The sequence below is a fragment of the Periplaneta americana genome, chromosome 8 (genome assembly GCF_040183065.1).
Source record: "Periplaneta americana isolate PAMFEO1 chromosome 8, P.americana_PAMFEO1_priV1, whole genome shotgun sequence".
NCBI classification, from domain to species: Eukaryota; Metazoa; Arthropoda; class Insecta; order Blattodea; family Blattidae; genus Periplaneta; species Periplaneta americana.
This window is the reverse complement of record NC_091124.1, coordinates 178157186-178176422: the sequence shown is the minus strand read 5'-3', so window position 1 is coordinate 178176422 and position 19237 is coordinate 178157186. Positions and strand designations below refer to the sequence as shown.

Here is a 19237-nt window from a genome sequence, read left to right as displayed (position 1 = left end):
ACAATAACTAATATTATAGTATTTTATATCCATACTTTTTTGGTGGTAACAAGTTATAAATCACAAAAAACAGTATATCCATGATTTCCACAAACAATAAAATATATGTGTTACACCCCATTAATACATTTAAATGTGCACTACAAAATTAGCTATAGCTTAATTTTTTATTTCGAAGCCAGGCGTAGTAGTATGTGTTTAAAGCAAGAAGAAAATACAAAATACGCTAAATTTTAAAGAATTTTATCTGAAAACTACTGGGCTAAGGAAAGCCAAAATTTGTACATTTACTAGTTCCCATATACTAAACGTCTGTACGAATTTTCAGACAATTCTGACATGTCATGGTATTTCGTTGTCCGATTTCATATGGAATAGCCCGATGATGAAATAAAAAATAAACATGGATAATTTTAAAAGAAACAATTATTGAAAGTACAATTTTCAAATTTGAATGTTTTGGTGGTTCAGTTGATGTTATATTGGACGTGTGCGTAAAAGAAGTGAACTCGTTGGTGTACATGGTGTATCCCTCAACTCATTCAGGATTTCCGAATGGTGCTCTTCATATATGACCAGTGATCTTTATTAATTCTTGTTCATGAATGCCAAAATGCGAGTCATATTTGAAAGTGATGTGCATCGACGGGAGTGGTTTGTAATTTTCTGTTTTTTGACGGTCAGACCAGTGCAGTTTGAAATGTTGGCAAACAAAGAAACAAATGCTAGGGTAGTAATAAAAATAAACAAATGCTAGGGACGCGATAAAATTAAAACAAATGCTAGGGACGCGATAAAATTGTGCGATAAGCAGCCATGATTGGTTGAAAGACGTCCTTTCGTACCGTTTTATTGGTCGAAAGTAGTGTGACGTAGTAAAAGTGTAATAGTCGGCATAATAAATTAATATTATGTCATTTCTTCCATTCTGCAAGTGAACTGGGCAGTATATTATTCATTATATAATTAATTATTATGAGTTATGATCATTTATCTGCGTATTCAACGAATACAAACGGAAAGTCAATTAATGTAAAGGTTGAAGGGGTGTTAATAGGCACCTTGTGTCATGACGTCAGACTTCCAGAAGCTGCTGCATCATTTTTTTGCTGCCGTGCACAGTTTTAATAAAATTGCACTTAGGCTACACCTGAATCATTCATGTAACGCAGTCTAGGTGTGATACGACCACTTCATCAAGTGAATATATTGTCAACTGTAGTATCCAAGCAGAAAATTTGCCTCTTGAAGTAAATTAAATTTGAAAATGCTTATCAGAATGTAGATCTTCCTGTACAAACTAATACACGCAATAAGGCACCGTCACATTTGAAAGCTCTGAACAACCATCACCATAATGATCATCACATCTGTTTGTCCATCGGATTTATAGATTAAGGCACGGTTTGCATTTCTATGATCAGGATTACGAATATATTGGCAATTCAGTTATACTGGGAGTATTTAACCATAAAATTTAAATAAAGGCGCATCGTGATGAATGATTTATACTTTTAAATATTATTTCTCAGGTGTTGAAAAGCTTAAATATCCTCAATAAACCCCATTAGGTTATAAATAAATGTGGATTAGTGAAATGGGTATTCGTAATTTTGGAACCATATGAAGAAAGAAAAGCAAAGACACAATTCAAATTTTGAACTCCCAAATGTTTTAGGCTTTTGACTTTTTGTTTTTTTTATAAATATTCTTGAACCCAAGTTTTTAGTAGAAGATCTCCAGTTTTAAGCTTCCTTTTTTGTTACATTCATAAGACATAGAGAAACATTTCTATGCATTCATTTTATGAAATATATAATTTATTCACTTTGAAAATGTTTTTTGAAATTTTGAAAGTGTTATTTTTCTGTAATTCATCAACAAAAATAAAATAAACTAGCAGCATTTCTTATAAAATAAATGCATAGAAACATGCAGCTACCTCATAAACACTTGGAGTAAAAATTTCATCCAGATTCATTAATATTTGGCAAAAAAAGTTGGTGTTGAATCAAGAAAAATAAACTTATGGAAAAATGGATTTGAAAATAAAATGAATATTTATGTAACACATAACTATTAAAATTCACCTCCGCTACATTCATCTAGTAACTTCAGGAAGCCAAGTTTAGAACCAAAAAGTTACTAGACTTGTAATCAGAAATTTTTAAAAAAGAATTCTTTGATGAGAAAATAATTTGATAGCTCTTTAACGCCCCCTTACAGCCTTAATTAAGGAAATTAAACATATTTGTAATCAGAATTGAACTAAATTCATATGGGGTATGAAAATATTCTAAAGTAGTGAAATAGCCAATAAAAATGTTTTGGAATATTTTCATGATTTTCAGTGGAATCTCCCCTTAAGACAACACATCAATTTTTGTTGTTGTTTTCTAATGCCAGACCTTTGACAATAAAGTCATTTGACTTCTTGCACTCCAATATTTTTCAAAGATATTATCATGGCCAACCACTGGAGCACAGATTTTGAGGTGTTCCGAATCCATTTCTTGGTTTGAGTTGCACAATGGGCAGTTAGGGGACTGATATATTCCTATTCTATGCAGGTGTTTGGCCAAACAATCATGGCCTGTTGCCAATCTAAATGCAGCTACAGACGATTTTCGTGGTAAATCGGGAATTAACTGTGGATTTTGATGCAGATAGTTCCATTTTCCCCCCTTGAGATTATGTTATCAAATTTTGTTTGTTGAAGTCTAAGTATGTAGATTTAATAAATCTTTTCACAGAGTAATACGTAGATTTAGTAACAGGTCTATAAGTGCCCTCTAGCGGCTGCAAAAGAAGTCACGTTATAACCCTGATGGAATTGGATGGAGTAATAGCACAGTCTACTATATACAGTCGCGAAGCTTGAGGTGATTTTTTGCAAATCTCGTGATAAAGCGCTCCAAGTGGTTAGCAACTAGAAACAATAGACTGTCCACGGTCGATTTTGGACTGTGTCGTATTTCCATCGAGTGCTAGCTCGTTGCGTATTTCACATTGATGCTTGTGAAATGTTCGTTATTGGTTGTAATACAAATATTAATGGCTAAAATATAATAATTGGAATGATAATATTTTACTAGAGACGTAGAAAAATTAAGTTTGATTTAATGAAATTTATTGATCACGTCTTATTTTCAATTCTGGTGGGATTATTATTGCTTAGGCCTACTTTTTTTTTTCAAAGGATATGTTTTTAATTATAGCTGTTAATTCTGTTGTTATTTTTATTTGTTACTTTACTAGAGACGTAGAAAAAGTCTGTTACAATGAAATTTATTGATCACGTTTTATTTCCAATTCTGGTGTGATTATTACTGCTTAACCTCATCCCACTTTGTTAACTACGTAAGCCTACACTACAAGTACCGGTACACGTAAGTTACTCCATTAAATCATATTTCCATTATTATTGTTGTAAAGGGAAATGCAAATTAATATTTATTGGTTTCATAGTTAATTATCGCTATAATCTTGAATGAGTGAAGCGATTATAGTAAATTTCAGTTCGTTTTACACAAACAAAAATAATATTAACTTATTTCTTGCAGGTATCTTCGAGTTTATGGTGGAATTTAATATACTTCATTAAAATAATAAATTAACTTTATGCATTTAATATTTCAATAATGGAAGGAAGGTGTTAATTTTTCCAAAAGAACACGACAACGAAAGTGTAACATATTTTGTCGTCTGCTAGGAGAGAGATCTGCGATGATGAGGCGATAGTAGCGATCCTAGTGGTGGGCAACTACCCATGTTTGCATTTTTACTACATATTGAGCTTCGCGACTGTATATAGTAGACTGTGGCAATAGCTTGTAGCTATACTTGGATCTAGCGGTGGTTACCAAAAGTTCATTTTGGACAGTTGAGATCCTAGCGATCGTTCTCTTTTATATGTTGTCACTATAACATTAGAATGGCTGCGCTTTTTCGGGAGTTCAAGAACAGTCTGGGCACACAGCGTAGAGAATACTGACCTGGAGACAGCCGCACCAGCCCTTACGACCCCGAACGGCGGGCATGGCTGGCAAGGTGGGGCAGTGGAGGCGGTTCACGGAGGCGGCGAGCTGCTGGGACAACGCCTCCAGGCCGCCCCTCAGGTTCAGGCGCACCGGGCACGCCGGCAGCGTCTGCAACAATAAACACATCACCAGTTAGTAGATATTATAATTGGATTACCATTATTGAAATCAATCATTCGAACAACACAAGTCAAATCTTAACAACTGTAGTTTCAATAAATTTAAATAATACCAGTTCATCAAAATCATCACACAAAATTACGTGGTCTCTGGTGGTCTGGCGGTTAACATGTTGGCTATAAGATCCGAGGTTTAGAGATTCAAACCCGGTCTTAGCTTGGCTTGCTCCGAGAGGGAAGTAAAGCTGGGAATTCACGATACCGTACGTAAAGGAACATGTCCCTGTAGGCAAGAAGACTGTTCAGTAACCTCATCAGGAGTCGTCATCTCACAAGGGAAGGGTTTCGGCTCGAACAGGAATTTCGTAGCCAAAATTTGTATACAGGCCCATCTTTACATCTCTGTAAAGCTCCCAAAAGCATTCGTTTGTGTAATGTGTGGTTTGTCTGTTAGAGCACTGTACAAGTTAAGGGGATGGGACACCTTACCCGTAAGCCTAGCCTAGTCTAGAAGCGACTGGTAAAATGTCTAAAACCCATTTAAGAACAATTTTCTCCAACGTTCTGTTTGAAAATATTGCAGCTAATCAAAAGTGTACACTGTTGTGTGAGTCATTGAATGCGCACAAGGACACAACCTTAATAAATGAATAATTTCAAGTCTAGGACATACGATCATTCCACCTAAAACAAGTAAATACATCCATCCTCTGGATATATATTTCCTTAGACAATACAAAATTAGATTTATTTTAAATATTATTTTAAGTGATAGTGCTTCATTTAATTTAGGATATTCCCTATTCCTGAGAATTTACTCGTATCTATATTCTGTATACTGTAGATTTCCCCACCCATCTCGGGGAATCGCTCAATATTACACAAGTTTACGTTATTATTTATTGTAAATTAAATTAAATTATGAGGTAAGAAAATATTGAATTATATTAAATTATACTAGGTTATACAAAATAATTGTAAATATAATTTTGACACGCACAGAAAACCAACAAGCGGGAAAACGTAATCAACTGTAGCATATGACATAATATAGCCCTACAACATCTTGCGCCGCATGGAACGCTCCTGCCATCTAGCGGTAAAACTTCGCATAAGATATCCCTATTGCAAGTGTAGAAACAAATGTTTTTGTTGCAAAAGCTTGGAAGCACCCTGTAACAGGCCAGCTGATAAAGAGAGCAACAAAACAAAAGAAGACACCTGAAGGTAACGGTCGCACTGCCCCATTGCTGGTAGCCCAGTTTGCGGGTTCACGGCCGCGCTAGCACTATTTAATCGGTCCAGTGAGCCGTACACACTAGAGCTGCGTTCGATTTTCACGACTTCGCTTGAATCTTGTTCCTGCTGAGACAGCAATGCCATGTTTTGAAACATAAAACTCACTTGTCAGTCAACTGTTTATCGAGTTCATACTTTGAATCTCGTTCTAAAGTAATTTCTAAACACGTTAGGGACTTTTTCATCACTTCTGTGATAATTTCATGCAAGTTTTCTCGAGAAAAATAAGTCTAACTCAAAAGAAAAGAATTAACTTTTATTCCCGAATTAAGGAATTCACTGGAATAACAATTTACCGTACATTACATCGTTTTCCCTTTTCAGCATACAATACACTCAATCCTTAGTAACACATTTCCCTCTTTCCTAACAAAATATTATTGTGCGAGATCGTGCGTATTTGCTTGGTTTCCGCACAAAACCAATCCGCGGAAAGTCTAAAATTCCACATTCAGTATTTCCAACCTAACACACACAACAATTTCCCTCTTCTTACCGCTTAAGTGACATATTGATTTTACTGTTTTAGGCTTTTAACATTTTATTTTTAGAGACGTTCAATATAGTAATAATTATAAATTTCACCTAAATTGCACTGTTAATTATTGTTTTTAAATATTTGCAAAAATTAAGTAAACTCTACAACTCCACTAAAGTTACTGCATTCGTGATGCAAGTAACATTAAGGAAGCCGTGAAAAAATCAACAAGATTCCAGACTCATCATAGACTGGGGGGAAAAAAAACAGACGTGTATCACGGCCTGCTGGAGTATAGTAAACACAGAAAACATTTTAAAGCAACAATGTTGAAGATAGATACTTTTGTTTTGCAAATTTGCCGTTATTGAACAGAAACCAAGATGGAGATTTCATTGCAACTAATTAGAAATTCCTCTTTCAGGTATGTAATAAACGATCTTCGCACAAAATAATGTACGATACACGAGCGGTATGTTTTCTTTCAATTCTCGGAAATTAAAAAAGCTCAACTACGTTTCGCTTTTTCAAACTCTTCCTCGAACATGAAAACTTCAACATACCGCTCTTGTAACGCATATTACTATTTCCTTTCAAAAACACAGCGCTATCTACACACATTTGAATGTCGTTCTGTACAATGTTGTTAGGGGAGATAAAACACGTTTGATGTTATAGGGAACATCAAATTCAATATTATTACGTAGTGAAGTTTTCTTTTTTTTAAGAACGTCTCCATTCAGTTGACAGCCACCAGCGTAGCTCAGTCGACTGAGGCGCTTGCCTGCAGATCCGGAGTTGCGTTCCGACGTGGGTTCGATTCCCGTTTGAGCTGATTACCTAGTTGGGTTTTTCCGAGGTTTTCTCAACTGTAAGGTGAATGTCACGTAATTATGGCCAATCCTCGGCCTCATCTCGCCAAATACCATTCCCCTATCACCATTCCCATCAACTATTAACCGAGCAGTTAATACAGCGTTGTTGAATAACCAGCTGAAAAAATTCATTTGACACAGTCTACGCTTATTTATGGGTTCAGTGACGTATTTCTACGATTATTAAAGATTTTGTAATTCATCACAGTTGCAATGAAGGACCCTTAATTTTAATTATTATTAATAATTAAGTCACACAAGAACGTCCTATCCTGTTCAATACCTACTTGGAGGATTTAGAGAAAGACACTGTCTTTTAAACAAATGCACAGTACAGCTGAGTGTTTTTTGGGACATCCAAGGTGTGGTTCTGACAGATTATGCTTAGAAGGGGCAAACCTTCACAGGAGCATATTACCGAAATCTCCTGACGAGGTTACGGGAGGCTATCATGACGAAGCGTCGCGGGAAGCTGTCCAAGGGGGTCCTTTTCCTTCATGACAACGCCCCAGCTCATTCTGCACAGGACACAGTCACACATGCTGCTTCTTTATGCTATCAAATTTTGCCTCACCCCCCGTATTCTCCTGATATGGCACCCAGTGACTTCTTCCTCTTTCCTCGGATGAAGAAACCATTGCGTGGCAGGCATTTTCAGAATGACGACGAGGTGATTTTTGAGGTGGAGCGTTTCCTGAACAGCCAAAATGCAGACTTCTACAACCAAGGCCTCCGTCAAGTCGTCCATCGTTGGGAAAAATGTGTCGCGTTGAAGGGTGAATATGTAGAAAAGGACTAACACCATCACCAAGTTTCATGGTCGCAGCTTCATTTTTTCGAGGTGATAATTAAAACTTTATGACTACCCCTCGTATGTGACAATAGTGGCCAGTTGCAAGGTGTTAACGTAGCATTTCCCTGGAGGTACTGCGTAGCAGTTGGCAGATTGGGTAACCTGTAGATGTTATGTAATATCCCTATACTTGGCAGTATTGTTCCCAATATAGCGCTGTCTTCATCATGGGGTGCAGCCGTGACAAAGACTTTTATGAAACCATGGTGACTCCTTCGTATTACTCTCATGGTAAGATCAGTGTTACCTTACGCAGACTTCTTTCTGAGACACAAGAAATATGTTGGATAGAATTAAACGTTTTTATGACCTCAAGTCTACAAAATTACATTTCTAATGTATTTATAGCCAAAGAATTCAAATAAGAGGCGAAAGGCGACACAAAATAACTTTAATTCAAAAGACATACGCATTAAAAACAACGAAATAGTTAAATAATACATGAAGAAGCTTGAAAATATCTGTGCCAAGTAATTAAATAAAAGAACGCTAAGAGTTTACTTATCTATATATTTCTTATTCATTCATTCATTCATTCATTCATTAGATGTATTTTCCTAGTCTTTCGTTAAAAATTGAACTACAATTTTATTAAACGCGATGGATATGCAAGCTGAAGTATATGATAATTCCGCAATGAACTGCTAAAATGTCCCTGAAATAGAAACCAACGAAATTATAGGTCTACTTCAAGAACATTGGTTGGATATAGATTAAAATCAGTACTGCACTACCTAACACAGTCTTTCGTACAGTATTAAGCATGACCAACTTAATAAAAATAAACACAAAAATTACATAAATTTCCTAGACATCTCCATAACAACAATTGACAACAAACACACCTTCAAAATATACAGAAAACTAACCACCACCACTACACACATACACAACACGTCTAAACACCCCATACATCACAAACATGCTGCATTCAGGACAATGGTACACAGATTACTCAACATACCCATGAGCCAACAATACTACAATGAAGAAGTGAACACAATCAAATACATAGCACAAGAAAACGGATACAATCCAAACATAATAGACAACATCATAAGGAAGACAAAACAAAAACTTAAACACAAAAACACGCAAAACACAACACAAACACAAGAACACAAGAAATACATCACACTAACATATGAAAACAAAAGCACACATAAGATCGCATCTTCATTCAGAAACCAGAATTACAACATAGCATACAGAACAGAAAACATACTACAAAGACATCTCAACACACAAAAAAAACAAACAAATAAATACGATCACACAGGTATATACAAACTCACATGTAATAGTTGCGACAAGTTCTACATTGGACAGACAGGCAGATTATTCCAAACTCGCTACAAAGAACACATTAAAGCAATAACCAGAGGACACAATATACATCTACATACGCCGATCACATAACCAATGCTAACCATACATACAATAACATAAATGCGGACATGGAAATCCTACACATACAACCCAAGAACCAAAAACTCAACACACTAGAAAAATATGAAATATGCAAACACAGTAAAACACACCCTGATCAAATTTTCAACACACAGATCAATTTCAGTACACACACACTATTTGACTCCACTTTTCAACAATCAAACGCACCCACACAACAGGCAGAGAAGTTCGAGATGACGCAGAGATCTAGTAGGCTCTGAGGATGGTGTGATGAAGCACCGAAACAGCTGTAAGCCGCACAGACTTACATAATTAACAGGAGTAAGTCCGCTAGTTAATCAATTACAAAAATTAGTTTCAAGACATTCTACCAACGAAAGGGAAATAAACACCAAAATATATATACGTATACGTATTAAACTTTATTGCAACCGAGGAGAATTTTGCAAATCAAAACAATTCTGTTCGGAGATCAACGATCACGTTTAATGAAAATATTTATTTTGTGGATATTATCTATTGGTCGACTATGCGTGCATGTACACATAGCTTTTATATTCGACACATTTCACTTACCAATAACTAAGCCGTTCTAACTGTTGCTGTTGCACATTTCTTTTTTCTACTGCTTCATAAATTTATTTTTTCTTTCTCATATGTAAAATTAAGAGAAATTATTGCGATTTTGCAAAAGAACGATTTCTAGGTTTTTATACAAATGCATGTTTTTCTAATGCTGAAGAAATGGGTTTGGGTATGTTGTCTATGTACAAAGTTCCCTCATGAACTACGAGTATTCAGAATGTGCTCTTCAATGTATCCGTGAATGATGCACATGAAATAGTCGGACACTAAAGTCTACATACACCCCCATTTTTAGCATATTTTGTACAACTCTGACTGCACAGATGTTAACGTGAAACTCTATGTCTGCGTTCACTTCCATAACAAAAACCAAGGTATTCAGACCAGTATCTTGCACTACAAGCTTGATAGATGCAACTGTTTGTGTTTACTGAAGTACAGAAGTCAACATACACTTCGATTCTTCCGTCAGTTGTAGGAGAGACGTTGCAGTGAACACAGTAAAGTTGGTGCAGTTTGTTGATGCAGTAGATGTGTATTACAATACATAATTTGATTGCGTATCATGGATCCAAAAGGAACTGAAATACCAGTGGAAGTGAGAAAAAATATAATTGAACTCAATAAAAAGGGCTTTCCACTGCGTAAAATTGGGGAAATTGTTAGAAGGAGCCGTGCAAGTGTCCAAACCGTAATAAGAAACAACAATGATCCAGGAAGTGTAGAAAACAAAGCTAAATGTGGAAGACCAACAAAATTATCTAACAGGGAGCAACGACACATCACTAGAAAAGTGAATTCAGATCCCAAAATTACAGCTACGGAGTTGGCGGTAGATGTCGCAAATACTAGTGGAAATATTGTTCATCCCACCACAGTACGAAGACTTCTGAAAAAGCATGAGTTTCAAAGTAGAACAGCAAGGAAAAAACTGTTCATAAGCATGGTAAATGAACAGAAGCGCCTAGAATTTGCAACTCTGCATCCAAGTAAAGATTCCACATACTGGAATACAGTATTCTTCAAGGATAAAAGTAAATTCAACATCTTTCAGTATGATGGAAAGCAAAAGCTGTGGCGAAAAAGGAATGAAAGTTTGAAAAAGAAAAATCTTGTCCCATCAGTGAAGCATGGTGGTGGAAATATTCTTGTATGGGGTTGCATGTCTGGAGCTGGGGTTGGGAATTTAGTATTTATTGAGGATATTATGGATAAATGGAAGTATCTCACCATATTAAAGGAGAATTTGAAACAATCTGTTGAGAAACTGGGACTAGGAACAGAGTGGGTGTTTCAGCAAGACAATGACCCCAAGCATACGGCCATTGTCGTAAAAGAATGGCTAATTTACAATGTACCAAAACAGTTGCATTCGCCTCCCCAGTAACCAGACATCAACCCAATTGAACATCTTTGGGGGGAACTAAAACAGAGGATAAAAAAATACAAAAGAAAAAGCAAGAAGGATTTGAAAGCTGCCTTAGTGAAAGAGTGGAATAAATTTACATCAGCGGACACAAAAAAATTGGTGGAATCTATGCCTCGAAGTTTGGAAGCTGTGATAGAAGCAAAAGGTGGAAATACAAAATATTAAACGGTGCCTGAAAGTAAAAATAATCAAAATGTATGTTGACTTTTGTACCTGAACGGTTTTTCTTTTGTGTGCTTAAGATGTTATTATATGGAATTGTTATTAATAATGCAGTATATATGTTGTTTTTCATTTCCTAAAATGTCTGTTTATGTCACAGAAAGTGAATACATAATATTTTCTTTATTGATTTTGAATTTAAGTGTTATTTTTAGGGTGTATGTAGACTTTAGTGTCCGACTGTATAATGCTTCTACTTAATAAAGAAATAGTAAGCCGTTGCTTTATATCAACAGCAAACATCGTCGATTTCCTGTAGGTTGTAGCAGATAATTTTTCGATGATTTAATTTGCTACGTAGGTAAATAAACTCAGTAACGAAATTGTATGGTAATCAAAAGGAAGGGATTCCATCAGAGAAATAAATAATTTTCTACTGAATTAGGCTTATTTCTTCTCTTTCAGTCCAATATTCTGACTAAAAACTCCCTTTTTTACTATAATTATGTGTATATATTCCGCCTTTGCTTATCATATAATATGAATGAATTAATTAGTCATATTTTCTCATTAACGTTTTCGGTACGTAAATTGTACCATCTTCAGATGTTTGTATATGATGCTAATTGTTAACCATTGTGGTTAACATCTGAAGATGGTACAATTTACGTACCGAAAACGTTAATGAGAAAATATGACTAATTAATTCATTCATATTATATGATAAGCAAAGGCGGAATTTATACACATAATTATAGTAAAATTGTGACAGCTTATCGGTATATCTTCAACATGAAATTCAAAAACTCCCTTGTTTTCTACAGCCACTAACACAGAAGAAACAAATCAGAACATAATGACAGGTACAGATAAGATGGGTAAAACACTCATCTTCTGCCTGCTATCGTAATTTTAGTGAATGTTGGTAAAGGACAAAGAACAGCTAATTAATTACATATATGATTTCCGAAAATTGTCGCAAGAAAAACCATGCACATCTCAAATTTCGTTCAAATATTCGAATAGGTGAAGTATCATATGATTTGTCTCTTGCATTAATAAAAATTAGCCTATGTTTTATGAAGCATTCATTAGCCTTCCCCCCCCCCCATTTTACTATCTTTTTTTTTTTTTAGTAGGTTATTTTACGACGCTTTATCAACAGCTTAGGTTATTTAGCGTCTGAATGAGATGAAGGTGATAATGCCGGTGAAATGATTCCGGGGTCCAACACCGAAAGTTACCCAGCATTTGCTCATATTGGGTTGAGGGAAAACCCCGGAAAAAACCTCAACCAGGTAACTTGCCCCGACCGGGAATCGAACCCGGGCCACCTGGTTTCGCGACTAGACGTGGTAACCGACTATCTTCTTCTCTGACGAAAAAAGCGAAGGAGAAATAATTAATAGCAAATTTTTGTATGACACATATAGCAAATGAAGCAGCAGCAGCAGCAGCAATAGGTGAATATTATATGCACTTCTCCAACCACCGCCACCATATGGATGCAACGCCTAACGACTGGATTATAAAACACGTCTCAATAGTCGAAGTTTATAATTAATTATAATCAGGCTTCGAGACTTGGGACCCGATACAATAAGTTTACTGTGCTTGTACTATAGGTTGTTGACTCGCTGCAGGTAGTGAAAGGTAGAGATGTGTTGAGGTAACAACGTTGCTATTTAGAGTAGAGTACGGTAGTATGGGGAAACGCACACATATGGACATTCTAAAAGTAAATATACATTACACCATGACAATGTCAAATGAATGTGAAAAGCATTTATTCTCCTGTCTTTTATAAGCATTTGTGTTTAATTATACACAGTGTTAATGGTGGAAATAAACATGTAGCAATTTTAATTTCTTTATTTATCCTATTGGTCGTCTTTAGGAAGTGCAGTTACAGTACCGAATTGCAATGCACTACAAGATACATTTTCAGTGTAAATCTTTTTCGTTTATCTGCCAAACACAGTTTGTGCTGTGAAAAGCTGCGCTCTACGTCGCATGACGTGATAGGAGCAAAACGAAAAAACCTAACATCATTGCAGTCTCTAAGAGACAGTCCTTTATTCTCGGGTTACTCTTTGTCCATTAATTTGCTGTTTATATTACACAGTAGTCCACATCCGTTATTTTTACATAAAATTGATTCCCACTTCTGTTTTACACGTTCAATAACCTATGTACTTGGTGTCTCATTAATTCTCTGTGTCATTTCCTCAACTAATCTGAGGGCTTCCGGCATCTCTTGCTCCGATTTTTCTAACCGTGTATTAGTTTCAGACACAGTTTGTATGAAAACCAAATTATTCGTCAGAACCTTCAAATCCAGAGCGTTTTCCTTTGCGTATTTGTTGGCATTCATTCTACAGTACCCCCACCCACTGTACGCTTTACCACTATACTCAGTACGCCGTTATGCGGATTTCCCGCTGAACTGCTCTATTGGGTCCGAAGTCTAGAAGCCTGATTATAATGTAGGCGAATGTTATTTGAATTACTTGTGTTATGAAACGAGTTAAAATGAATGATAGCGTCATTTTCCGTTGAGGTGCCGCATGCTCTATGTCACGACCTTGCCGACGAGTTTTATTGCTCTTCCGACCTTCACTTGTTTTCCTCGTGCTTACGCTGCACTCCCCTCACGTCATTGTCTGCACTACCGCAACTACTTTGTCCCTATAACAGGACCGCGACCGACTGCACGTGTTGAATCAAGAATACTATTTCTGTCCTGTAAAAGAAGTGAAATTCTTACATTATACCCACGTTTAAGATTCGTCCGTATTCTTAATGCGTCTATAAATATATACCACAATCTCTACACCAGTAGTTCCTAACCTTTTGAGAGTCTCGGAACTCTTCAATCTCGTACTTAATTTTTATGGACCGCTAAAATGTTCTGCACAATTTAGGCCCATAAACATCTTCTACACATTGAATATTTTCATAATGTAGCGAATTAAACATAATATTAAACTAATAATAAATCTGTAGCCGAAATTTTTCTGGTAATTTTCGATTTTCAAAAAATAACTGGTCCTAACATATATAATTAACCACCCTGAAACCGAAAATCGCTTTTTTTTTATTTTTGTTTGTATGTCTGTCTGTCTGTATGTTTGTTACCTTTTCACGCGATAATGGCTGAACGGATTTCGATGAAAATTGGAATATAAATTAAGTTCGTTGTAACTTAGATTTTAGGGTATATGGCATTCAAAATACATTATTTAAAAGGGGGGGGTTAAGGGGGCCTGAATTAAATCGAAATATCTCGCTTATTACTGATTTTTGTGAAAAATGTTACATAACAAAAGTTTCTTTAAAAATAATTTGCGATAGTTTTATTCCTTGAAAAATTTTGATGGGACTGATATTTAATGAGATAAATGAGTATTAAAATTAAAATAACTGCCATCTAAGGTCGTGTAATGAATTAAAAAGCAAATGACTTCGTCTATAAGGGGTCTTTGACAGCAACAATCGAAAGCTATGAAAGATAGCCTACAGAGAATGTTTCTGTGTTTGTATGAAGTAATATCGGAAGCTAAATTAACAGATTTGTATAATTAATTATTATTTCACCACTGGAAAGTGTAGTTTCTCTAGATGGACATAATGCTATAATGTTATTACAGTAATTTCTGATATAATATAATATAATATAATATAATATAATATAATATAATATAATATAATATAATATAATATAATATATAATATATAATATTATATAATATAATTTAAGTTATTTGAAGGGCTCAGAACCATAGTGGGCCAAGCGCCATTTACTGAATACGTAGAAAACAAGGGTTAAAATTAAGTTATTACCATAATTCAACGGAAACCTATAACAAGTAAAATAAAATATACACATTAAATCTAAATGATGTCAATCTTCATTAAGCTATGGTTGCATGTAATAAAAATTAAGAAACATGTTAAAGGAATTGTCATTGCACCAAATGAGTGTCTCTGGACCAAAATGATCGCATCTTAATTATTTGGATGCAATTTAAATTAAGTAACATATTAAACGATTTATCCTTCTATCAAAAACGAATGTTCCCTGGATCAAATGTCCTATTTTAATTATGTAATTACTTTATATTTATTTCTAACGGGTGCAGCGGAGCGCACGGGTACGGCTAGTCCTTAATAAATTGATAGTAATAATAATTTCATAATCATAATATAATTTATAAATATCAGTTTTTGCTAGAAAGTCACTTAGGGAGTGGGAAATAAATTAAATTCTCGACCGATAACTCAGCGATACCACATGTTTAATTTCTTTATCCTTACTTCAATCTTATCCTGAATGATTATTGTTGAAGCATGGCAAGGTTGTTTTTGAGAATCGGGGCCGGTATGGATTCAAGGTATATAGCACTACCATCAGCAACTAATGACCACATACTACGGGGTCCAAGTCGATGGCGGCCCGCAGCTGTTTCTACCATCGGAACAAGTCCGAAATATGGGAAGGATGTGAAATAGAGAAGTGTAATTATAATGGTGAAATGAATCCGAGGTCCAACGTCAAGTTACCCACCAATTCTGCTTCAATTGGTTGAAGAGAGAACCTATGCCTTACCCAGGATTTGAACCCAGTCCCGCTCGTTTCACAGTCAGACATGCTAACCGTTACTGCATACTTGTGGACAATCCATGCCATACAATCAGCTAAAAGGTACGGATACGGAAAATTAAACTAAATATGATATATAATACCAGGTGTTTCAGACCACCCATATCAGCTCTTTTTCTCGAAAACCATATGATCCTGGTTGTTCATTAAAAATTATGATAACCGAAACCTATGTAAATCGATTAGTGATAGTACCAATTTCCGTAACAAATCAGAAGTAGGGGTACCTGCGGTCAACTTCAAAATTTCAAATGAGAACATGGGTGCCATTGGTAACTACTTTTGTGCGAGATCGTGCGTATTTACTTGCTTTCCGCACAAAACCAATACGCGGTAAGTGTGAAATACCACATTCAGTATTCCCAACCTAACACACATAGCAATTTCCCTCTTCTTACCGCTTAAGCGCCATATTCATTTTACTGCTTTAGGCTTTTAACATATTAATTTTAGAGACGTTTAACATAGTAATAATTATAAATTGGAAACTTACCACTGCAATTTCACCTAAATTGCACTGTTAATTATTATTTTTAAATGTTTGCAAAAATTAAGTAAACTCTACAACACCACAAAAGTTACTGCATTTGTAATGCAAGTAACATTAAGGAAGCCGTGAAAAAAATCAACAAGATTCCAGATGCCGATGTTATTACTGCAATATGTTATATAAATAATATTGTTAAAATATTAAAATGAAAAATAAATCATTACATAACCTTACCGTTTGTTTTAAGTTCGCATTTATAGACTGGGGGAAAAAAAAGAGAGACGTATATCAAGGCCTGCTGGAATATAGTAAACACAGAAAACATTTTATAGCAACGATGTTGAAGATAGATATTTTCGTTTTTAAATGTTGCCGTCATTGATCAGAAACCAAGATGGAGATTTCATTGCAACTAATTAGAAATTCCTCTTTCAGGTATGTAATAAACGATCTTCGCACAAAATAATGTACGATACACGAGCGGTATGTTTGTTTTCATGTTCTCGGAAATTAAAAAAGCTCAACTACGTTTCGCTTTTTCAATCTTTTCCTCGAACATGAAAACATCAACATACCGCTCTTGTAACGTATATTACTATTAAAAAGAAAAAAACTTTTATTGAAACTTTTTTTTTTTCCAACTTTGTTTACTCACAAAGCAACACATTGTATTTTTTTGAAAAATGTTGTATGTTGTTTATGTACGTACACTCTTCATAGTAAGTGTTCAAAATGTCTGCCACCTTGTGCTAAACAATGTTGTGATCTCCTAACATCCGTGATTGCACTTCAGCACAGCTAAGAGAGACAGAAAGGCTTCTGTAATTCTTTGTTTCATGTCTTCTCTGTCATATTCCGAAGTCGGAGAGTCTCTGAACAGCGACCAATTTCCGTGTCAAAGGCTGTACCTACGGTATATTGCTATTTCTGCTTCAATTGGGAAATGTGACTTACTTCTTAAAGAACAGGTTACAGCCCAATGTTTAACCCCATTCCGTTCGGGTCAAGGTTTATTTCAGAGTTTTCTCTCTTATACACGGGCAAGCGAGATTCTGACATACCTACAACACTGATGGAAATAACGGAAGCAATGTTTCCTTGGAATGAAGACAATAGGCCATTGATGTCTCCTTCAAATGTAAACAATGGGTCATTGGTGGTATAATAATCAATGAAGAAAAAATATGGAAGAAAATTTCTTTTAGTGTTAGGTCAAGCATCCGGTCACACGTGAGTACAGAGAAAATAATTACGTTGTGACATCTATTCACTTCCCACAGCTTGGTATGGGTAAGGCAGTAAATATTTAGTTACGAAATATTTACCTTTGATTAAACAGGGTGTTATGCATTAGTAACACTAGCACAAAATTTAAAAACAGTAATAATTAATCCATGTTGTTTCACCGTGCATCAAATACATGTACAGATCGACATGAATACATCTATACTGACGGCTCTCGGTTGCAAAAGGAGAACGACGTCACCTTGGTGGGCTGTGCTTTTGTTACCTACTACAACACTACTGAAGTCCACTCTGCCACGTTCCGCCTGGCGCCCATGTGCTCCGTGTTCCAAGCAGAACTCTTTGCCATCTTGCAAGCAGTGAAATGGAGCATTACCAACGGGATTGACTCATGTATTCACAGCGACTCTCAATCTGCCTTACAAATCATTGACGATAAATACAACTTGCATTCCATAGCCGTCGAAATTAGAGCCCTAATACTTAAATTTGAAGGTCGTATTTGCTTAATGTGGGTGCGCGGCCACACAGGTACTGAAGGAAACGAAAGAGCGGATACATTAACGAAGCAAGCAGCCTCAACCAACTCAGAATATAAATATTCCACCTGTCCTATTTCATACATTAAGCAGAGGATCAAGCAGACAACTACACTCAAGTGGAATACATACTGGAACTCTAGTGTTAAAGGCTCTGTGACCAAGAAATTATTCTTTCCCAATGTACAAGACAGACTATGTTGCAGTCAGTTCTCAACAGACTTCTTTTACACTCAATTTATGACCGGCCATGGAAAATTCGGTTCCTACTTTGAAAGATTTAGGATCAAAAGTGCAGAAGAATCTCTGTGCATATGCAAAGACAATCAGACTGTTGAACATTTGATTCTTCACTGTCCAGTGTTCGAAAGAAACAGACACTTTTTAAGATATCATATCTCGGACTGCAATTTAAATTACTCCACACCCCTTTACCATTTTCTTAGAAAAAAATGTTGTTACAAACAATTCACAGAGTTTATACACCACATCCACGCAAGACTGTAGCTATTAATTGTATATAAATTAATGATGTTATAAAATCCTAATGCACTATGTAAAACAAGGTGTCTATCTTTGGGACATAATAATAGTAATAACAACAATAACTATGTTTGTATTATAGATTTTACTATTGTTGAGCATTTGATGACAGGTATATAGTTTGTAACCATAAGTAATTTTGTTTTTATTTTTTTACTATCGCAGACCAACTATATAATAGGCGTTTTATTTGTAACTACGCCAATTCTGTGCATTATCTCATTAATATTGCTTAAAATTATGTATAAAATAACAAATTAATGTAATAATCTTGCAATTTCTCTACACCTTCGATTATAATTTCTAATTTTATTTCATTTTGTTTTAACTGAAAGTAATTATTGCATAACGTATTTAGTATTGTTTACTGTCTCTTAATTAGTGTATTGATATTGTAACTATGATTCACACCCACTATTAATTCTTTAAAATTGTGTATTATCACTACATAATGTATTTCACATGTAACAAACTACAACCCTAATATACCAAAGGTAAAATAGG

The 19237-nt window shown here is 35.3% G+C and overlaps 1 protein-coding gene across 9 annotated transcripts in view; it reads right to left on the bottom strand.

The window, feature by feature from the left end:
- The window catches only part of DAAM (disheveled-associated activator of morphogenesis-like protein), a 1051518-nt gene that overhangs the window by 116608 nt on the left and 915673 nt on the right, over positions 1 to 19237 (bottom strand). For all 9 annotated transcript variants that reach the window (XM_069834114.1, XM_069834116.1, XM_069834117.1 and 6 more), the window contains one exon: positions 3996 to 4148. In XM_069834114.1, the coding sequence (XP_069690215.1) occupies positions 3996 to 4040 (45 nt within the window). In that variant the 5' untranslated portion in view covers positions 4041 to 4148. The remainder of the gene's footprint in view (positions 1 to 3995; positions 4149 to 19237) is intronic.